The sequence below is a fragment of the Oncorhynchus masou genome, chromosome 2 (assembly GCF_036934945.1).
Source record: "Oncorhynchus masou masou isolate Uvic2021 chromosome 2, UVic_Omas_1.1, whole genome shotgun sequence".
In the NCBI taxonomy this organism is placed as follows: Eukaryota; Metazoa; Chordata; class Actinopteri; order Salmoniformes; family Salmonidae; genus Oncorhynchus; species Oncorhynchus masou.
The window spans coordinates 45,825,868-45,845,047 of record NC_088213.1 but is presented as its reverse complement, the minus strand read 5'-3'; the positions used below and the strand labels follow the sequence as shown (position 1 = coordinate 45,845,047).

At 44.2% G+C, this 19,180-nt stretch overlaps 1 protein-coding gene across 3 annotated transcripts in view; it reads left to right on the top strand.

The window, feature by feature from the left end:
- LOC135506000 (serine/threonine-protein kinase BRSK2) overlaps positions 1-19,180 on the top strand; it is a 169,138-nt gene that overhangs the window by 124,641 nt on the left and 25,317 nt on the right. For all 3 annotated transcript variants that reach the window (XM_064925335.1, XM_064925343.1, XM_064925329.1), the window contains exons 7-12: positions 3,923-3,991; positions 7,928-8,074; positions 11,414-11,445; positions 15,032-15,193; positions 15,538-15,635; positions 15,849-16,002. In XM_064925335.1, the coding sequence (XP_064781407.1) occupies positions 3,923-3,991; positions 7,928-8,074; positions 11,414-11,445; positions 15,032-15,193; positions 15,538-15,635; positions 15,849-16,002 (662 nt within the window). The remainder of the gene's footprint in view (positions 1-3,922; positions 3,992-7,927; positions 8,075-11,413; positions 11,446-15,031; positions 15,194-15,537; positions 15,636-15,848; positions 16,003-19,180) is intronic.

The following is a 19,180-nucleotide window of genomic DNA, read 5'->3' as shown; positions in this document are numbered from 1 at the left end:
ATGTATACTGTAGACAATGGAAATAGTCTGGGTCGCCATTCAATTAGCTGTTCAGCAGTCTTATGGCTTGGGTGTACCAGCTGTTAAGTCTTTTGGACGGAGACTTGGTGCTCTGGTACCACTTGCCATGCAATAGCAGAGAGGACAGTCTATGACTAGGATGTCTTGAGTCTTTGACAATTTCTAGGGCCTTCCTCTGAAACCACCTGGTATAGAGGTCCTGGATGTCAGGATTGGCCCCAGGGATGTTCTGGGCTGTAAGCACTACCCTCTGTAGTGCCTTGCGGTCGGAGGCAGAGCAGTTGCCATACCAGGCAGTGATGCAACCGGTCAGGATGCTCTCGATGGTGCAGCTGTATAACTTTTTGAGGATTTGGCGACCCATGCCAAATCTTTTCAGTCCCCTGAGGAGGAATAGGCTGTGTCATGCCCTCTTCACGTCTGTCTTGGTGTGTTTGGACCATGATAGTTTGTTGCTGATGTGGACACCAAGGAAATTGAAGCTCTCAACCTGCTCCACTACAGCCCATCGATGAGAATGGAGGCGTGCTTGGTCCTCCTTTTCCTGTAGTCCACAATCATCTTCTTTGTCTTGATCATATTGAGGGAGAGGTTGTTGTCCTGGCACCACATGGCCAGGTCTCTGACCTCCTCCCTATAGGCTGTCTCATCGTTGTCGGTGATCAGGCCTACCACTGTTGTGTCATCAGCAAACTTGATGATGGTGTTGGAGTCGAGCCTGTCCGTGCAGTCTTGAGTGAACAGGGAGTACAGGATGGGACTGAGCATGCACCCCTGAGGGGCCCCCGTGTTGTGGATCAGCGTGGTGGATGTGTTGTTACCTACCGTTACCACCTGGGGGAAGCCCGTCAGGAAGTTCAGGATCCAGTTGCAGAGGGAGATTTTTAGTCCCAGCACTATTGTGTTGAACGCTGAGCTGTAGTCAATGAATAGCATTATCACATACATGTTCCTTTTGTCCAGGTGGGAAAGGGCAGTGTGGAGTGCAATAGAGATTGCATTTTCTGTGGATCTGTTGGGGCGGTACGCAAATTGGAGTGGGTCTATGGTTTATGGGATAATGGTGTTGATAATAATAAACCAGACTTTCAATGTACTTCATGGCTACAGATGTGAGTGCTACGGGTAGTCATTTAGGCAGTTTACCTTAGTGTCCTTGGGTACAGGGACTCTGCTGGTCTGCTTGAAACATGTTGGTATTACAGTCAGGGAGAGGTTGAAAATGGCAGTGAAGACACTTGCCAGTTGGTCAGCATATGCTCAGAGTACACGTCCCGTTAATCCGTCTGGCCCTGCTGCCTTGTGAATGTTTACCTGTTTAAAGGTTTCACCCACATCGGCTGCGGAGAGCGGGATCACACAGTCTTCCAGAACAGCTGAAGATCTCAACCATGTTTCAGTGTTACTTGCCTCAAAGCGAGCATAGAAGTAATTTAGCTTGTCTGGTAGGCTCGTATCACTGGGCAGCTCGCGGCTGTACTTCCCTTTGTAGTCTGTAATAATTTGCAAGCCCTGCCACATCCGACGACCATTGGAGCCGGTGTAGTACTATTCAATCTTGGTCCTGTATTCACGCTTTGCCTGTTCGTCGGAGGGCATAGCGGGATTTCTTATAAGCTTCCGAGTTAGAGTCCCACTCCTTGAAAGCGGCAGCTCTACCCTTTAGTTCAGTGCAGATGTTGTCTGTAATCCATGGCTTCTGGTTGGGGTCTTTACGTACAGTGACTGTAGGGACGACGTCATCAATGCACTTATTGATGAAGCCAGTGACTGATGTGGTTTACACCTCAATGGCATCGGAAGAATCCCGGAACATGTTCCAGTCTGTGATAGCAAAACAGTCCTGTAGCTTAGCATCTGCTTCATCTGACCACTTTTGTATTGACCGTGTCACTGGTCCTTCCTGCTTTAGTTTTTGCTTGAAAGCAGGAATCAGGAGGATAGAATTATGGTCAGATTTGCCAAATAGAGGGCGAGGGAGAGTTTTGTATGTGTCTCTGTGTGTGGAGTAAAGGTGGTCTCGAGTTTTTTTCCCTCTGGTTGCACATTTAACATGCTGGTAGAAATTAGGTACAACTGATTTAAGTTTCCCTACATTAAAATCCCCGGCCACTAGGAGCACCGCCTCTGAATGAGCATTTTCCTGTTTGCTTATGGCAGTATACAGCTCATTGAGTGCAGTCTTAGTGCCAGCATCGGTGTGTGGTGGTAGATAGACAGCTACGAAGAATATAGAAGAAAACTCTCTTGGTAAACAGTGGTCTACAGCTTATCATGAGACACTCTACCTCAGGTGAGCAACACCTTGAGACTTTCTTAGATTTCATGCAATAGCTGTTGTTTACAGATATACATAGACCGCACCACTTGTCTTACCCATACATACAACTAATAAAACTTGAAACTTGAAACAAAAACTGTGCTGTGTGCCATCTGTCATGCAGTTGGTTACTTACAGTGCCTTCAGAAAGTATTCACACTCCATGACTTTTTCCACATTTATCTGTAAGGTCCCTCAGTTGAGCAGGGAATTTCTAACACAGATTCAACCACAAAGACCAGGGAGGTTTTCCAATGCCTCACAAAGAAGGGCACCTATTGAATAAAAAAAGAAGCATACATTGAATATCCCTTTGAGCATGGTGAAATTATTAATTACGCTGATGGTGTATCAATACACCTAGTCACTTCAAAGATACAGGCGTCCTTCCTAATTCATTTGCCAGAGTGGAAGGAAACCGTTCGGGGATTTCACCATGCCAATGGTGACTTTAAATTAGTTAGAGTTTAATGGCTGTGATAGGAGAAAACTAAGGATGAATCAACTACATTGTAGTTACTCCACAATACTGACCTAATTGACAGAGTGAAAAGAAGGACGTTTGTACAGAATACAAATATTCCAAAACATTCATCCTATTTACAATAAGGCACTAAAGTAAAACAGCCAAACAGTATTTAAAAAAAACCTGTTATGTCCTTAATACAAAGCATTATGTTTGGGGCAAATCCAACACATCACTGAGTACCACTCTTCATATTTTCAAGCATGGTGGTGGCTGCATCATGTTATGGGTATGCTTGTCATCTGCAAGGACATGGAGTTTTTTTAGGATACAAAGAAACAGAATAGAGCTAAGCACAGCCAAAATCCTAGAGGAAACCCTGGTTCAGTCTGCTTTTCAGCAGACAATATGACACAATAATCTTAAACATAAGCCCAAATCTACACTGGAGTTGCTTACCAAGACGACATTGAATGTTCCTGAGTGGCCCAGCTGCAATTTTGACTTAAATCAGCTTGACAGTCTTTGAAAAGACTTGAAAATGGCTGTCTAGCAATGACCATCAAATAATTTGACAGAGCTTGAATCATTTCTTTAAGAATAACTATTGTACAATCCAGTGTGCAACTATTGTACAATCCAGCTGTGCAAAGCTCTTAGAGACTTACCCAGAAAGACTCACAGCTGAAATCGTTAACAAGGGTGCTTCTACAAAGTATTGACTCAGGGGTGTGATATATTTTTGTATTTAATTTTCAATACATTTACAAAAAGTTGTTGTCAGTTTGTCTTTATGGGTTATTACATGTAGATGTGTGAGAAAAAATATTTTTTAATACATTTTGATCAAGGCTGTAACAAAATTTGGAATATGTCAAGGGTTATTAATACTTTCTGAAGGCACTGTAAGCACTAACTCACCCAAGTGAGTTATTTAAAGGTTCATCTGAGGTTTTCAGTTCATAAAAATCATGTGGAATCTGTATCTCCCCTCCATAACAAAATGCATTATTGATTACTCTCTATTTTTGTCTATCGTTATCTCTCTGTCTCTGTCTCACTCTCCCTCACCCTTCCTCACCCCCTCTCTCTCTCTCTGTTTCTCTCTTTCTCAGGGGGAGAAGTACGACGGGAGGAAAGCAGACGTGTGGAGCTGTGGAGTCATCCTCTTTGCACTTTTAGTGGTGAGTGATTGACAGCTGCCCTGACCATGACCTTGACACATGCCGGCATCCTGCAATGGACCTTAACGCTCATCTTCCTTCTCTCCTTCTGACCCGCAGCAATAAACAAACAACAACAAAAATGACAAATACATGCTAGCAAGTTGATACATTTTTGTGGGCTTACGTAGCTTTTAAAGCGGAATGAGAATAGAGAGAATACATAGGAAGAAGTGCGATAAATTAATCTGTGAGTCCCTCAGGCATATGTTGAGTTATTGTTGTGGTTTGATGTGAGGTAAAGTCACACAGTGGACGTATTTGCCTGTGACACAATAAGTCTTCATGGGAAGCTGCACCTCAGTGACTGACTGGCTTTGGTCTATAGTGACTTTTAAATTCCCTGGGAAGGAATTCGAGGTAAGGGACAGGACAAGGTTTGGAGACCATAACTTAATAAATGTGGTAAAACAAACTTCTTGCCAATGGCCTGTGATTCCAGTTCTTGTCTGTATAGAATTTAAGTGAAAGAGGACATTAGATTATTGGATCAGGACTGAAACTTAAATCAGCATCCTTTCATCCCCATATGATTGGTTGATTCATCATGTTTCTGATTGGAGCAGGGGTTTCCTGGGCTGGCTTGACTGTCAGCTTTGTACTGACACACATATGCTCATTAATCAGAGTTTGTGTCACCAGCATTCACACACCACTCTGATTAGAGAGTGACAAAGTGGGGAGCTGAGAACAAAGGAAATTATAGGCTGTGTGTGTGTTTCTCAATGTTGTGTCAATATGGACATCTATTCTATCTCCCCGATGAAGGCATGTTGAGATGGGAAGAGACCCTATCAGTAATGCTATCATAAACTACTTCCATCCGTAGAAGTATGAATGCTCTGCCTGTTTCAAATGTCAGATAGACCTTCACTGATTGTCATGAGTAATGCTCATGTATTACTTTGGCTATTGTCTCTTGAAACCCAGTCATAGTAGAGATTTTGAAGAAGGCTGGCTAGATTAGGGCTATGCTTTGGCTAACATCAAAAAACAAGAATTGTGACTTTGCCAGATAGACCTACATTGACTGCCATGAGTAGAGTTATTCACTGTAGTCCCTTGGCTAACAACAATAATCTTGTTGTTGTCACGTGTGCGCCCTCTTCGGCCTCTAGGTCACCAGGCGCTTGTTATGGCGCACACCTATCACCATCGTTACGGACATTGCAAAATGACACTCACCTGGACTCCATATCCTCCTTGATTTACCTGCCCTCAGCAAAAAAATAAACGTCATCTCACTGTCAGCTGCGTTTATTTTCAGCAAACTTCACATGTAAATATTTGTATGTACATAACAAGATTCAACAACTGAGACGTAAACTGAACAAGTTCCACAGACATGTCACTAACAGAAATTGAATAATGTGTCCCTGAACAAAAGGAGGGGGTCAAAATCAAAAGTAACAGTCAGTATCTGGTGTGGCCACCAGCTGCATTAAGTACTGCAGTGCAACTCCTCCTCATCGAATTCACCCAATTTTCTACTTCTTGCTGTGAGATGTTACCCCAGTCTTTCATCAAGGCACCTGCAAGTTCCCGGACATTTCTGGGGGGAATGGCCCTATCCCTCCTCCGATCCAACAGGTCCCAGACATGCTAAATGGGATTAAGATCCGGGCTCTTCGCTGGCAATGGCAGAACACTGACATTCCTGTCTTGCAGGAAATCACACACAGAACGAGCAGTATGGATGGTGGCATTGTCATGCTGGAGGGTGATGTTTGGATGAGCCTGCAGGAAGGGTACCATGTGAGGGGGGAGGATGTCTTCTCTGTAACGCACAGCGCTGAGATTGCCTGCAATGACGACAAACTCAGTCCGATGATGCAGTGACACCACCCCAGACCATGACGGACCCTTCAGCTCCAAATCGATCCCGCTCCAGAGTACAGGCCTCGGTGTAATTCTCATTCCTTCGACGATAAACGCGAATCCGACCATCACCCCTGGTGAGACAAAACCGCGACTTGTCAGTGAAGAGCACTTTTTGACAGTCCTGTCTGGTCCAGCAATGGTGGGTTTTGCCCATAGGCGACATTGTTGCCGGTGATATCTGGTGAGGACCTACAAGGCCTACAAGGCCTCAGTCCAGCTTCTATCAGCCTATTGCGGACAGTCTGAGCACTGTTGGAGGGATTGTGTGTTCCTGGTGTAACTTGGGCAGTTGTTGTTGCCATCCTGTGTACTTGTCCCGCAGATGTGATTTTTGGATGTATCGATCCTGTGCAGGTGTTGTTACACGTGGTCTGCCACTGCGAGGACGATCAGCTGTCCCCCCTGTCTCCCTGTAGTGCTGTCTTAGGTGTCTCACAGTACGGACATTGCAATTTATTGCCCTGGCCACATCTGCAGCCCTGATTCCTCCTTGCAGCATGCCAAAGGCACGTTCACGCAGATGAGCAGGGACCCTGGGCATCTTTCTTTTGGTGTTTTTCAGTAGAAAGGCCCCTTTAGTGTCCTATGTTTTCATAACTGTGACCTTAATTGTCTACCGTCTGTATGCTGTTAGTGTCTTAACGACCATTCCACAGGTGCATGTTCATTAATTGTTTATGGTTCACTGAACAAGCATGGGAAACAGTGTTTAAACTCTTTACACTGAAGATCTGTGAAGTTATTTGGATTTTTACAAATTATCTTTGAAAGACAGGGTCCTGAAAAAGGGATGTTTCTTTTTTTGCTGAATATATGTCGCTCATTTTGGTTCCTCCACCAGGCGTCATTGTTTCAGTTTCATGTCTGTGCGTTTTTTGTGTTTCTTGATTTGTATTATGTTTTTATTTATTTATTAAAACACTCACTCCCTGAACTTGCTTCCTGACTCAGTGCACATTTTTACAGAATAACGCCTCACCAAAGGGAGTTTTTTTTGTGTTGGAGGGTCGGGTCCGGGAGTCAGAACCGTAGTACCTGGGAGTCCTCGGCCAGTATGTCGGATTCCCATGCCTCGGCGGGTTCGACGTGTTCCCCTGCCTTTGCTGGCTCGACGCGTTTCCATTCCTCAGCTGGCAGCTGGCTCGACAGGCTGCCATGCCTCAGCTGGTTCGACAGGCTGCCGTGCCTCAGCTGGCTCGACAGGCTGCCATTCGTCAGGTTTCTGCGCCTTTGCAGAGGTGACCGTCCGTCCTGATCCCTGGGATCGTCATCTTGGTCGTCGTCCTGCGGGCAAAAGCGCGCGTCGGGGAGGAGGTACTGTCACGTGTGCTCCCTCTCCAACCTCTAGGTCACCAGGCTGCTCGTTATGGGGCACACTTGTCACCATCGTTACACGCGTAAGCGCATAATGACACTCATCCGGACTCCATCACCTCCTTGATTATCTGCCCTATATATGTCACTCTTTTTGGTTCCTTCCCCAGGCTTCATTGTTTCAATTTCATGTCTGTGCGTTTTTTGTGTTTCTTGTTTTGGATGATGTATTTATTTATTTATTTAAATACTCACTACCCTGAACTTGCTTCCCGACTCTCAGCGCACATCGTTACAGTTGTGTCAGATGCATGCAGTACAGTCTCACCTGGCAGTCTAAGTTTTCTACTATGGCATGACTCTAGATTCCGACTTACTGAGTGACATCACATATGGCGTGTTTCCCAGACACATATTAAGCCTAGTCTTGGACAAGGAAACACTTTCAATTGGGAAATGGAAATCTCCGTTGAACATTCTTTTTCGTCCAGGATTAGGCTTTAAGTGGGTCCTGTAGACCAACCCTAAGAATATCTGTAGTGGAACTTGAGCATCATTCTGGTATTAATGCTCTTCTATGAGTTGTTCAGAGGACCACAGAGGAAATAAATGTATGAACTGTTTTTGTGTTATCCATGATGATTTGAATGCAGTGTATCCATTTGGCTGGCTGGATTTATGAATAGAATCTTATCATTCCAGGGTGCCCTGCCATTTGACGATGACAACCTGAGAAACCTGCTGGAGAAGGTGAAGTTGGGTGTTTTCCACATGCCCCACTTCATCCCCCCAGACTGTCAGAACCTTCTTCGGGGCATGATCGAGGTGGATGCCACTAAGAGACTCACGGTACATTCCTCTAAGATCAGCTCTAGGATCAGATGTATGTTCATAACCCCCTTATTTCAGGTAGACAATTCCCTTAGTATCTGATCAGTTTACACCCCTAAGAGGTGGGTTTGTCCCACCAAATCTACCACTAAGATCAGGCCTAGGATCAGGTCTATGTTCACAACATCCATGTGTCAGCTTAAAGATGCACTTAATACTACATTTGTTCACTTTCAGGTGAAATGTAAATTGGTTCTCAATCAATACAAGGGAAACTTCAAAAGGGACTAGCAGATATGTAACAAACAATTCCATCTCACTTTATTACCACAAAATATCGACTGCCACAGTGTAAACCTCTCACTCACAGTACTAGTAAAGCCAACTTCCCCTGATTTTGACTAAAGACACTCTGGGACAGTTTCTCATGCTCAGATTAAGACTATTCCTTGACTGAACATCACTTTTAATGGCGTTTCTACAGTTAGCATATTATTTTGTTCAGGAGTAGGCTTAATCAGATCCGGGAAACCTCCACTCTGGTTCTAGACTAAGGGGCAGGCAAAGTATGGCCCGCGCCCCGGATATAAGAAAAAAAATATATATATATATATTTTACACTTTTTTCTTCCCAATTTCGTGGAATCCTGGTAGTTATAGTTTTGTCCCGTCGCTGCAACTCCCGTACGGACTCAGGAGAGGCGAAGGTCAAGAGCACGACCCAGCCAAGCCGCACTGCTTCTTGGCACAATGCCCACTTAACCCGGAAGGCTGGGTTAGAGGAAACACTGTACGTACACCTGGCAACCGTGTCAGCATGCATGCGACGCGGCACACCACAGGAGTTGCTAGAGCGTGATGGGACAAGGACATTTCGGCCTGCCAAACTCTCTCCTAACCCAGACGACGCTGGGCCAATTGTGCGCCGCCTCATGGGTCTCCCAGTCACGGCCAGCTGTGACACAGCCTGGGATCAAACCCGAGTCTGTAGTGACGCCTCAAGCACTGCGATACAATGCCTTAGACCGCGGCCCCACTCGGAAGTCCCCTGCAAGTAGTTTTGAACAAGCAATTGGTCCCCCCAAAAAAATGCGTCCCTCCGGCGAATTTCAAAATCCCGATGTGGCCCTCGAGCCAAGAAGTTTGCCCACCTCTGCTCTAGACAGCAATCCCATTGGCTGTTTTGTTCAGCCATCTGAGACACAGACAGTCAGCACTTCAAACCCTCCCACAGCTACAGAGTGACTTCCTGCTGTAACGTCTGCTTCCAGCTCACACTTTCAAACACGTAGATCCCCTGAACGCAGCTCACTCTCCAGATCCCAATCACCTGAATTCTGATCACCTGTTCACACACCTGTATGTCATTATCACACACTATATGGTTCAGTTCTTTGCACCCCATCATTGTGAGGTGTTGTTTGTTTTGTGACACATGTCTATTCGGAGCGTTGGGTTTCCTGTAATGTCATCCTCCCGTGTATGATAGTTTTGGCCTGCCTCACTAACGACGCCATTTGCCTATTCCCTGCCTGTACTTTAGCCTATCGGAATTCCTGTTATCAACCTATTGCATGATCTCCCGGACGACGTTAATAGCCTTTTCCCTGCCTGTACTGTTGCCTTTTTGGACAACCCGTGTATCACCTTCTGCCTGCCCCTGGACTTGCCTTCTCCTGTGGTCCTTTTTGAAAAACAAAACCCATGCTGTGCCCTGTGCTTGAAACCAGCTCTCCGTCTCCCACCGTGTTCATTACACCTCCAACAGTTAACTAGATTACTCTCACTCACGTTGGAGTTTTCTGTCAAGGAGATGGTTATTTCCCAGTTGCCCAATGTTTTAAGTGTCCCTCACTAAGCTGGTTTTCTATCTGCTTAATCTACTCAAAAATTCTATTAATATTAATGCTATAATAATGTTTTTTGTTTATGTATTGAATTGGAAGCCCCATAGAAATAGAAATTAATATACACTACATGACCAGAAGTACGTGGACCCCTTGCATGTCAAACATCTCATTCCAAAATCATGGGCATTAATATGGAGTTGGTCCCCCCTTTTCTGCTACCGCAGCCTCCACTCTTCTTGGAAGGCTTTCCACTAGATGTTGCAACATTGCTGCGGGGACTTGCTTCCATTCGGCGACAAGAGTATTAGTGAGGTTGGGCACTGATGTCGGGCGATTAGGCCTGTCATGCTGTCGCCGTTCCAATTCCTCCCAAAGGTTTTCGATGGGGTTGAGGTTAGGGCTCTGTGCAGGCCAGTCAAGTTCTTCCACACCAATCTCGACAAACCATTTCTGTATGGACTTCGCTTTGTGCACAAGGGCGTTTTCATGCTGAAACAGGAAAGGGCCTTCCCCAAACTGTTGGCACAAAGTTGGAAGCACAGAATCATCTGGAATATAATTGTATGCTGTAGCGTTAAGAATTTCCTTCACTGGAACTAAGGGACCTAGCCCCAGACCATTATTCCTCCTCCACCAAACTTTACAGTTGGCACATTTGGGCAGGTAACCTTCCCCTGGCATCCCCCAAACCCAGATTTGTTTGTCGGACTGCCAGATGGTGAAGCGTGATTTATCACTCCAGAGAAAGCATTTCCACTTCTCCAGAGTCCAGTTTGAGCTGTATACCACCCCAACCAACGCTTGGCATTGTTCATGGGGATCGTAGGCTTGTGTGCGGCTGCTCGGCCATGGAAACCCATTTCATGAAGCTCCAGATGAACAGTTCTTATGCAGACGTTGCTTCCAGAGGCAGTTTGGAACTTGCAATCGAGGACAGAATATTTTTACGCGCTATGCGCTTCAGCACTCGGCTGTCCCATTCTGTGAGCTTGTGTGGCCTATCACCTTGCGGATGAGCTGTTGTTGCTCCTAGACATTTCCACTTTACAATAACAGCACTTATAGTTGACCGGGGCAGCTCTAGTAGGGCATAATGTTGACAATGACTTGTTGGAAAGGTGGCCTCCATTGACGGTGCCATGTTGAAAGTCACTGAGCTCTTCAGTAAGGTCATTCTACTGCCAATGTTTGTCTTTGGCGATTGCATGGCAGTGTGCTCTATTTTATACACCTGTCAGCAATGGGTGTGGCTGAAATACTGTCCAGATACTTTTGTACATATAGTGTTTTATATTTTTTGTCACTACAGTAGATAAAGATGGGGTTGTTGCTAGAAGCCTTAAGTGTGTTATAATGCATACAGTAAGAACGGATAAGGCATGTTTCTGTGTTCACTTGTCTGTCTGTCTGTCTGTCTGTCTGTCTGTCTGTCTGTCTTTCGCAGCACCTGTTCCACATGCTGTGTCATTAACACAATGTTTTTTCCTCTTCCTGTGTGTCTCTGCAGTTAGAGCAGATCCAGAAGCACAACTGGTACATGTGAGTAGAGCTCCTTTCTATGTGGGTGTGTGTGTGTTTGTGTGTGTGTGTGTGTGTGTACATGCTGGCTGTTTTGTGCATATAATGGATATATGCACTTTTACCTGTGAAATTAAATTAAATTGACAAGATGTAGCAAATATTCAAACAAAGGGTCAGTAGATAAAAGTATTGCACTTACATAGGTTAAATTAGTGAATGGTAATTAATGTAATCTGAAGTAAAACCTTTCACAGCCTTTATAGTAAGAGAATGTAGGTCCATTAGGACAGATGTGAGATGTTCTAGTAGTTGCCCTACACACCACCTGAACATAAAATACCATCATGGTCTTAGTTTTAAAGGAACTCTCTTCTCCTCCTAAATGGCTTGGCCTTAACAATGCAGGCTTAAGGATCTGCCCCTTTTTTTTTCAATTTTCTAACAAATCTAACTGCCTGTAGCTCAGGACCTGAAGCAAGGATATGCATATTCTTGCTACCATTTGAAAGGAAACACATTGAAGTTTGTGGAAATGTTGAATTAATGTAAGCGAATATAACACATCAGATCTGGTAAAAGATAATACAAAGACACATAATTTTTTTGTTGTTGTTTTTTTTGTACCATCATCTCGGTACAATGCAAGAGAAAGGCTATAATGTATTATTCCAGCCCAGGCACCATTTAGATTTTGGCCACTAGATGTCAGTAGTGTATGTGCAACGGTTTAGACTGATTCAAAATGTTGTATCAAGACTGCCCAAATGTGCCTAATTGGTTTACGAATACATTTTCAAGTTCATAATTGTGTAAAACAATAACATTGTATTATTTCACTGTGATAGCTACTGTAAATTGGACAGTGCAGTTAGATTAACAAGAATTTAAGCTTTCTGCCAATATCAGATATGTCTATGTTCTGGGAAATGTTCTTGTCACTTACAACCTCATGCTAATCACATTAGCCTATGTTTGCTCAACCGTCCCGCGGGGGACACACCGATCCTGTAGAGGATACCTCCTTTCAGAAATTGCTACATTGCTCATTGCTCATTGCTCATTGCTACATCATGTCAGTTCATCATTGCTACTAAAGGCACTGTCTGTCTCTGTAGAAAAGGACAACTTTAAATTGTAGTTTCTTAACCAGCTCATCTCGATAGGCAATACAGTGGAGTAGAACACTAACAACGGGAGATTTTCAATTTTACAATGTTAGCAATGACAAAAACACACTACAAAGCTATCAGAATTGTGAAACTACTTTACCCGTTAAGAAAGTTAATCCACCATACATGACGAAGATACGTTGAACAAAAATATAAATGCATCATGCAACAATTTCAAAGATTTTACTGAGTTACAGTTCATATAAAGGAAATCAGAAAATTAAAAATAAAAATCATTAGGCAATAACCTATGGATTTCCCATGACTGGGAATACAGATATGCCTATTTTGGTCACAGATACCTTAAAAAACGATATGGGTGTAGATCAGAAAACCAGTCAGTATCTGGTGTCACCACTATTTGCCTTATGCGGCGCAATCATCTTGGAGTGGATCAGGATATTGATTGTGGCCTGTGGAATGTTGTCCCACTCCTCTTCAATGGCTGTGCGAAGTTACTGGATATTGGTGGGAACTGGTCCATGCTGTCGTACACGTCGATTCAGAGCATCCCAAACATAATCAATGAGTGACATGTCTGGTGAGTGTGCAGGCCATGGAAGAACTGGTTACATTTTCAGCTTCCAAGAACTGTGTACAGATCCTTGCAACATGGGTACGTGCACTGAAACATGAGATGATGGCGGCGGATGAATGGCACGACAATGGGCCTCAGGATCTCATCACAGTATATCTGTGCATTAAAATTGCCATCGATAAAATGCAATTGCGTTCATTGTCCGTAGCTTATGCCTGGCCATACCAGAAATTCTGCAGTTGTGCAAATCCACAATTTTATCAGCTGTCCGGGTTGCTGGTCTCAGATGATCCCGCAGGTGAAGAAGCCAGATGTGGGGGTCCTGGGTTGGCATGGTTACACATGGTCGGTGGTTGTGAGGATGGTTGGACGTACTGCCAAATTCTCTAAAACGATGTTGGAGATATGTTATGGTAGAGATATGAACATTCAATTCTCTGGCAAGAGCTCTGGTGGACAGTCCTGCAGTCAGCATGCCAATTGCACACTCCCTCAAGACTTGAGACATCTGTGGCATTGTGTTGTGTGACAAAACTGCACATTTTAGAGTGGCCTTTTATCTTCCCCGGCAAAAAGTGGATCTGTGGCATGATCATGCTGTTTAATCAGCTTCTTGATAGGCCACACCTGTAAGGTGGATGAATTATCTTGACAAAGGAGAAATGATAACTAACAGGGATGTAAGCAAATTTGTTCAAAAGATTTTAGAGAAATAAGCTTTTCGTGTGTATGAAAAATGTCTGGGATCTTTTATTTCAGTTCTTGAAACATGGGACCAACACTTTACATGTTGCGTGTAGATTTTTGTTAGTCAACCTTTTATCTGTTCTTGATTATGGTGATGTTATTAGTGCAGCTGCTACTACTCACCCTCTAGTGACTCCCCATCCTGCATGCGGGAGTGGAATCATCGACTGACACTAATTAGAATAACGCAACGGACAGAAATATTCCTAGAAAATATTATTCATGAAAATCACAAATTAAATATATTGAGACACAGCTTAGCCTTTTGTTAATCACCCTAAATTGTTTACCTTTGATGAGCTTCGGATGTTTTCACTCACGAGACTCCCAGTTAGATCGCAAATGTTCCTTTTTTCCAAAAATATTATTTTTGTAGGCAAAATAGCTCCGTTTGTTCTTCACGTTTGGCTGAGAAATCGTCTGGAAATTGCAGTCACGAAAACGGCGAAAATTCCAAATTAGCTCCATAATATCGACAGAAACATGGCAAACGTTGTTTATAATCAATCCTCAAGGTATTTTTCAAATATCTATTTGATAATATATCCATCGGGGACAATTCGTTTTTCAGTAGGACCGATTGGAGTAATGGCTACCTCTGTATTTTACGCGAGAGTCACTCTGGGAGCCATCAGGTGACCACTTGCGCAATGTTGCCGCCTACGGGTATTCTTCAACATAAATGCGTAAAACTACGTCACAATGCTGTAGACACCTTCGGGAATACGGAGAAAGAGTAATCTGGTTGATAGCCCATTCACTGCTCAATAGGGATGCATTGGAACGCAGCGCTTTCAAAACATGAGGCACTTCCGGATTGGATTTTTCTCAGGCTTTCGCCTGCAACATCAGTTCTGTTATACTCACAGACAATATTTTTACAGTTTTGGAAACTTTAGAGTGTTTTCTATCCAAACTGTCAATTATATGCATATTCTAGCATCTTGTCCTGACAAAATATCCCGTTTACTATGGGAACGTTTTTTTTCCAAAAATGAAAATACTGCCCCCTAGTCATAAAAGGTTATTAAACCTTTGGATGCCATTGTACAATACCTAGGTCTCAATATGTCTTCCCTGGTGAAAAAAATATTTATATATAAAAAAAGAACATCTGTCAGTCATTCCTGTCATTCTTCCTATCTGTCAGAGCTGGGAAGAACGAGCCTGAGCCGGAGCAGCCTGTCCCTAGGAAGGTGGCCATCAGAACCCTGAGCACTGAAGAGATAGACCCGGACGTCCTGGAGAGCATGCACTCTCTGGGTTGCTTCAGAGACAAGGGCAAACTCACCAAAGACCTGCTCTCTGACGAGTGAGTAAAGAGGGATGGGAGGGAGGGAAAGGGTAAAGAGGGCGAAGGAGGGAGGACTGGAATGGTTAAAGAAGATGGAAGGGTTAAAGAAGTGCACTCTGTGCTGCTTCAGGGACAAAACACACCAAAGACTTGCTCTCTGTGGAGGGAGGGAGGGAGATAATGCCCTCACTGGGGTGTGTCAGAGATGAGAGCAAACTGATGAAAGACCTGCTCTCTGACAAGAGGGAAGGAGAAAGGGATGGAGAGATATGGAGGGAGAAATGGAAGTGTCAGCGAAGTCATCCACTCTGAGTTGCTTCAAGGACCTCTGACAGGATGACTTTACTGTCTTGTCTCTCCAGTGATAACCAGGAGAAGATGATCTACTTCCTGCTGCTGGACCGGAAGGAGAGGTACCCCAGTCAGGAGGACCAGAACCTCCCCCCGCGCAGTGAGATAGGTAGGCTTGTCCAAATCATCCCTACACAATCGGAGAAGTAGACTAGTCCAAACCTTCTATGCCTTGTTTGAATAAAAACCTGCAGTAGCTATACCATAACTCAGATAAGATGTTCTGTCACACGTGTAGTTGGTTTGTTGCTAACTAGTTCTCTTTCTTGCTTCACTTGCTTCTCCCCTGACCCCTAACATTTGACCCCTGACCCCTGTTCAGCTGACCCGCCCAGGAAGCGCGTGGACTCCCCCATGTTGAACCGCCATGGGAAGAGGAGGCCGGAGAGGAAGTCTATGGAGGTGCTGAGTGTCACAGAGGGGGGCTCTCCTGTACCCGTACGACGAGCCATCGACATGGCCACACATGGACAGAGGTATGGTGTGATGTACACACACATACAGTACATGGGACTCACTCACACGTATCATATTGACACACATACGCACATGCACAAGTACTTGCAACACATATCAGTGTAATCACACCCACACATAAACACACATAAACACATAAACACACATACACACTAATGCTCACATGAACACACACACACACCCTGGGCAGTCTCAGATACCTCCCGCTTTGGGCTAGTTCATACATGCATAAGCTATGAGTAGAATTACCGTCTTACCTCAATTGGCCATGAAATCCCTAGTTTGAAAGTGACTGTTTATCTTGAAGCTGTGCCGTGCCATTCTCCCTACATTGAGCTTTAGCCTCTCACATTTGAGTGGCAGCTAGCAAGAGGCCTGCCCAGCGTTGTCTAATGAGGCAGGCCCAACGGCTCAGTGGACACAGCAGAGAGGGAGAGAGCAATTACGTGGTGCACACATCAGCACATATGTGACGTAGTATGCAATTTTGAGGGCCACTTCTAGCTTGTGAGTGCCACTCTCACTGGCTAAAAACTATACAAAATGACCGGGGAATCTCTTTAACAAACAGACATGTGCATGCATGGCCACACACACACACACACACACCACAAACGCACACATACACACCATACAAACACGTACACAAACACGCACGCCGGATTGACCCACGTAGCAGTCGGGTGCCTACATATTATGGATTCCCTGTTGGATATCTCTTTCTATGAGTTCAATCTGCTGTGTGTGTACTTCCAGTAGAATCCCTCTCCTCACTCACTGAATTATTAACTGCTTGGCGTGTTATGACAGTCTGACACTGACAGAAAAGTTTACAACTTTCTGAGCGGGTGAGTCTTCCAACGAGGACAGAGGCTTACTCTTTCTTTTTTTTAATGAGCATACCCCCATATTAACATGACCGTTCAAAGTGTCTGAGCCCTTTGTTTCACCTCTTTTTACTTACTGATTAATATATTCATGTCACCTGTGAATCTTTGCTCATGTTTTCATTGTCATGCCGTGATCAAAAATTGTTCTTCCTCTGTGAAACTTTTCCTTTCAAGACTAATATTACTTCCTGTGCATTGGTCATTGTGAGCAATAGCCAGCTCTGTATTGCATACACAACTAACGTGAGGTTGCCAACTCGTGACCTATACAATATTCTGTACTTTTTAGGGAATGCTTCGAATCAGTCCCTTTATGTGACTGTCTTTCTGTCTGTCTCTTTACTTTCTTTCTGTCTGTCTGTAGTAAGTCTGTTTTCAGTAAAAGCTTGGATATCACAAACGCTAACTTCACCAAAGAAGAAAGGTATTTGTCACTTTTGTCTGTCTCTCTTTGCCACAGTTGAGTTTCAGAGGGGTTTTCCCATTCACATTCTCACCATGTTTAAGTCTATAAGCCTTTGAGAGGGTAGTCTAGTAAACTTCAATAAAAACTAAGCTCCCTTCTTGTCTGCATAAAATTCATTCCCAAAGAATCGAACCTCCTGCCGTTAGAATTCTTCGGGAAACTTTTACCAGAAGTTCACTTGACTGCCTGGCTATCTGATAATGAATTCACACAATAAAGCCCTTATTTTCATACTGTGGTAAACTAGGCCAATGTGATCAGGCCCAGACTGAACTGAGGGAGAGAGGAGATAGAGAGGAGATGGAGGGAGGGAGTCTTCTCTACACCCTCGGCTGCTTCCATGCACATCAAAAGCATCTTATCCTCCTCCTCCTTCTTTTGGCCCCCCTCTTCCCTTTGATGCTGTAGTGTCGGCGTCCCAGGGCAAATCCCAATTTTAGGTCAACTTCCTTGTTTCCCTGTTTTGCCTCCTTCCCCATTGTGTGTGTGTGTGTGTGTGTGTGTGTGTGTGTGTGTGTGTGTGTGTGTGTGTGTGTGTGTGTGTGTGTGTGTGTGTGTGTGTGTGTCTGAACACATGTTTGTGTACCTGTGTTCGCTCCCATGCATGTGTGAATTTGTTTGTCTTCTGCCCGTCTATTTGTGAGGTTACCACATCATGGTCAGTCAGGTCCAATCTTCCTTTCAAAGCCTATTCACGGATGACCTTGTGTCCAGGAACACAGTTTAGAGACGCTTCCCCGACCCCCCCCCCCTCCCCCACCCCACCGTACAGAGAGCGATTAGCATAAATTAATTGGTGGAAATGCGGATGGGGCGTTTTGCTGGAGCGAAGAAGAGAAGAACAAATAGGGATGGAAATAAGGCAGTCACATCCCTCTGAATAGTCTTTTATCTCCATTATCTAATTAGAGCGATACAGTGGTTAACACACACACATACACACCAAACACCAAACGTACACACAAACACGCATTGTATTTCATCGGCATCGAACAACAGATTTCTTTCAATTATGTGGTTGTAAGACTACCTGCTTTTGGCAAGGTGTGTATGATCGCACACGCAAGTACAATAATGTGTTGTAATTAAAAAGCGCCTCACCTTGCCCGCCATCAACATACAGCAGAATAAGGAATCAACAGCCATTACATTTCCAAAGTTTACACACGCAAAATAGGATTGACTGAAAGCATTATATGCAGGGGCGCTACTTTGGTTTTAGAAGTGGAGAGGACATAATTCTTATTATTATTCTTATTTTTTTTTTTTAATCCAGTCGGATAAACACTCCAATCAGCCTACCCGACAGCTCGGAAGCATCCGCATGGTCCTAAAGTACACCGTTGCCTCGTTTTGTATCACATTTCAATGATAAAACCATTTGCAATTTGACTCATATGCACTCAGTTATCAATATTTACTACATGTCCAAATACAGTATGGCAAGCTCATAGAGAGACCTCTGAGGGAAACTCCCCTGCATCTTAACTCTGTGGCTTGTAGTACGTCCCCCTTCATAAATCTTCTTCCGTTCTCCATTGTTACAGTTTCATGTAGTTTGTGGTGCAGTAACGTTACTTCATCTCCTATGTCCCTACTGTGACATCAATGTCTGTCTGTGTAGAACCCTGTCTGGGGGATTCCATTGCGGTTCGGTGAAAGGCAACTCAGCTCTTAGGTTCTTGTTCGCTCGCCTTACGTTTTGTATTACTGTCGCCACTTTGTAATCCAGATGGATGAAATCCTTCCCTGAGGTTGAAGCTTAGTGTGTGTGTGTGTGTGTGTGTGTGTGTGTGTGTGTGTGTGTGTGTGTGTGTGTGT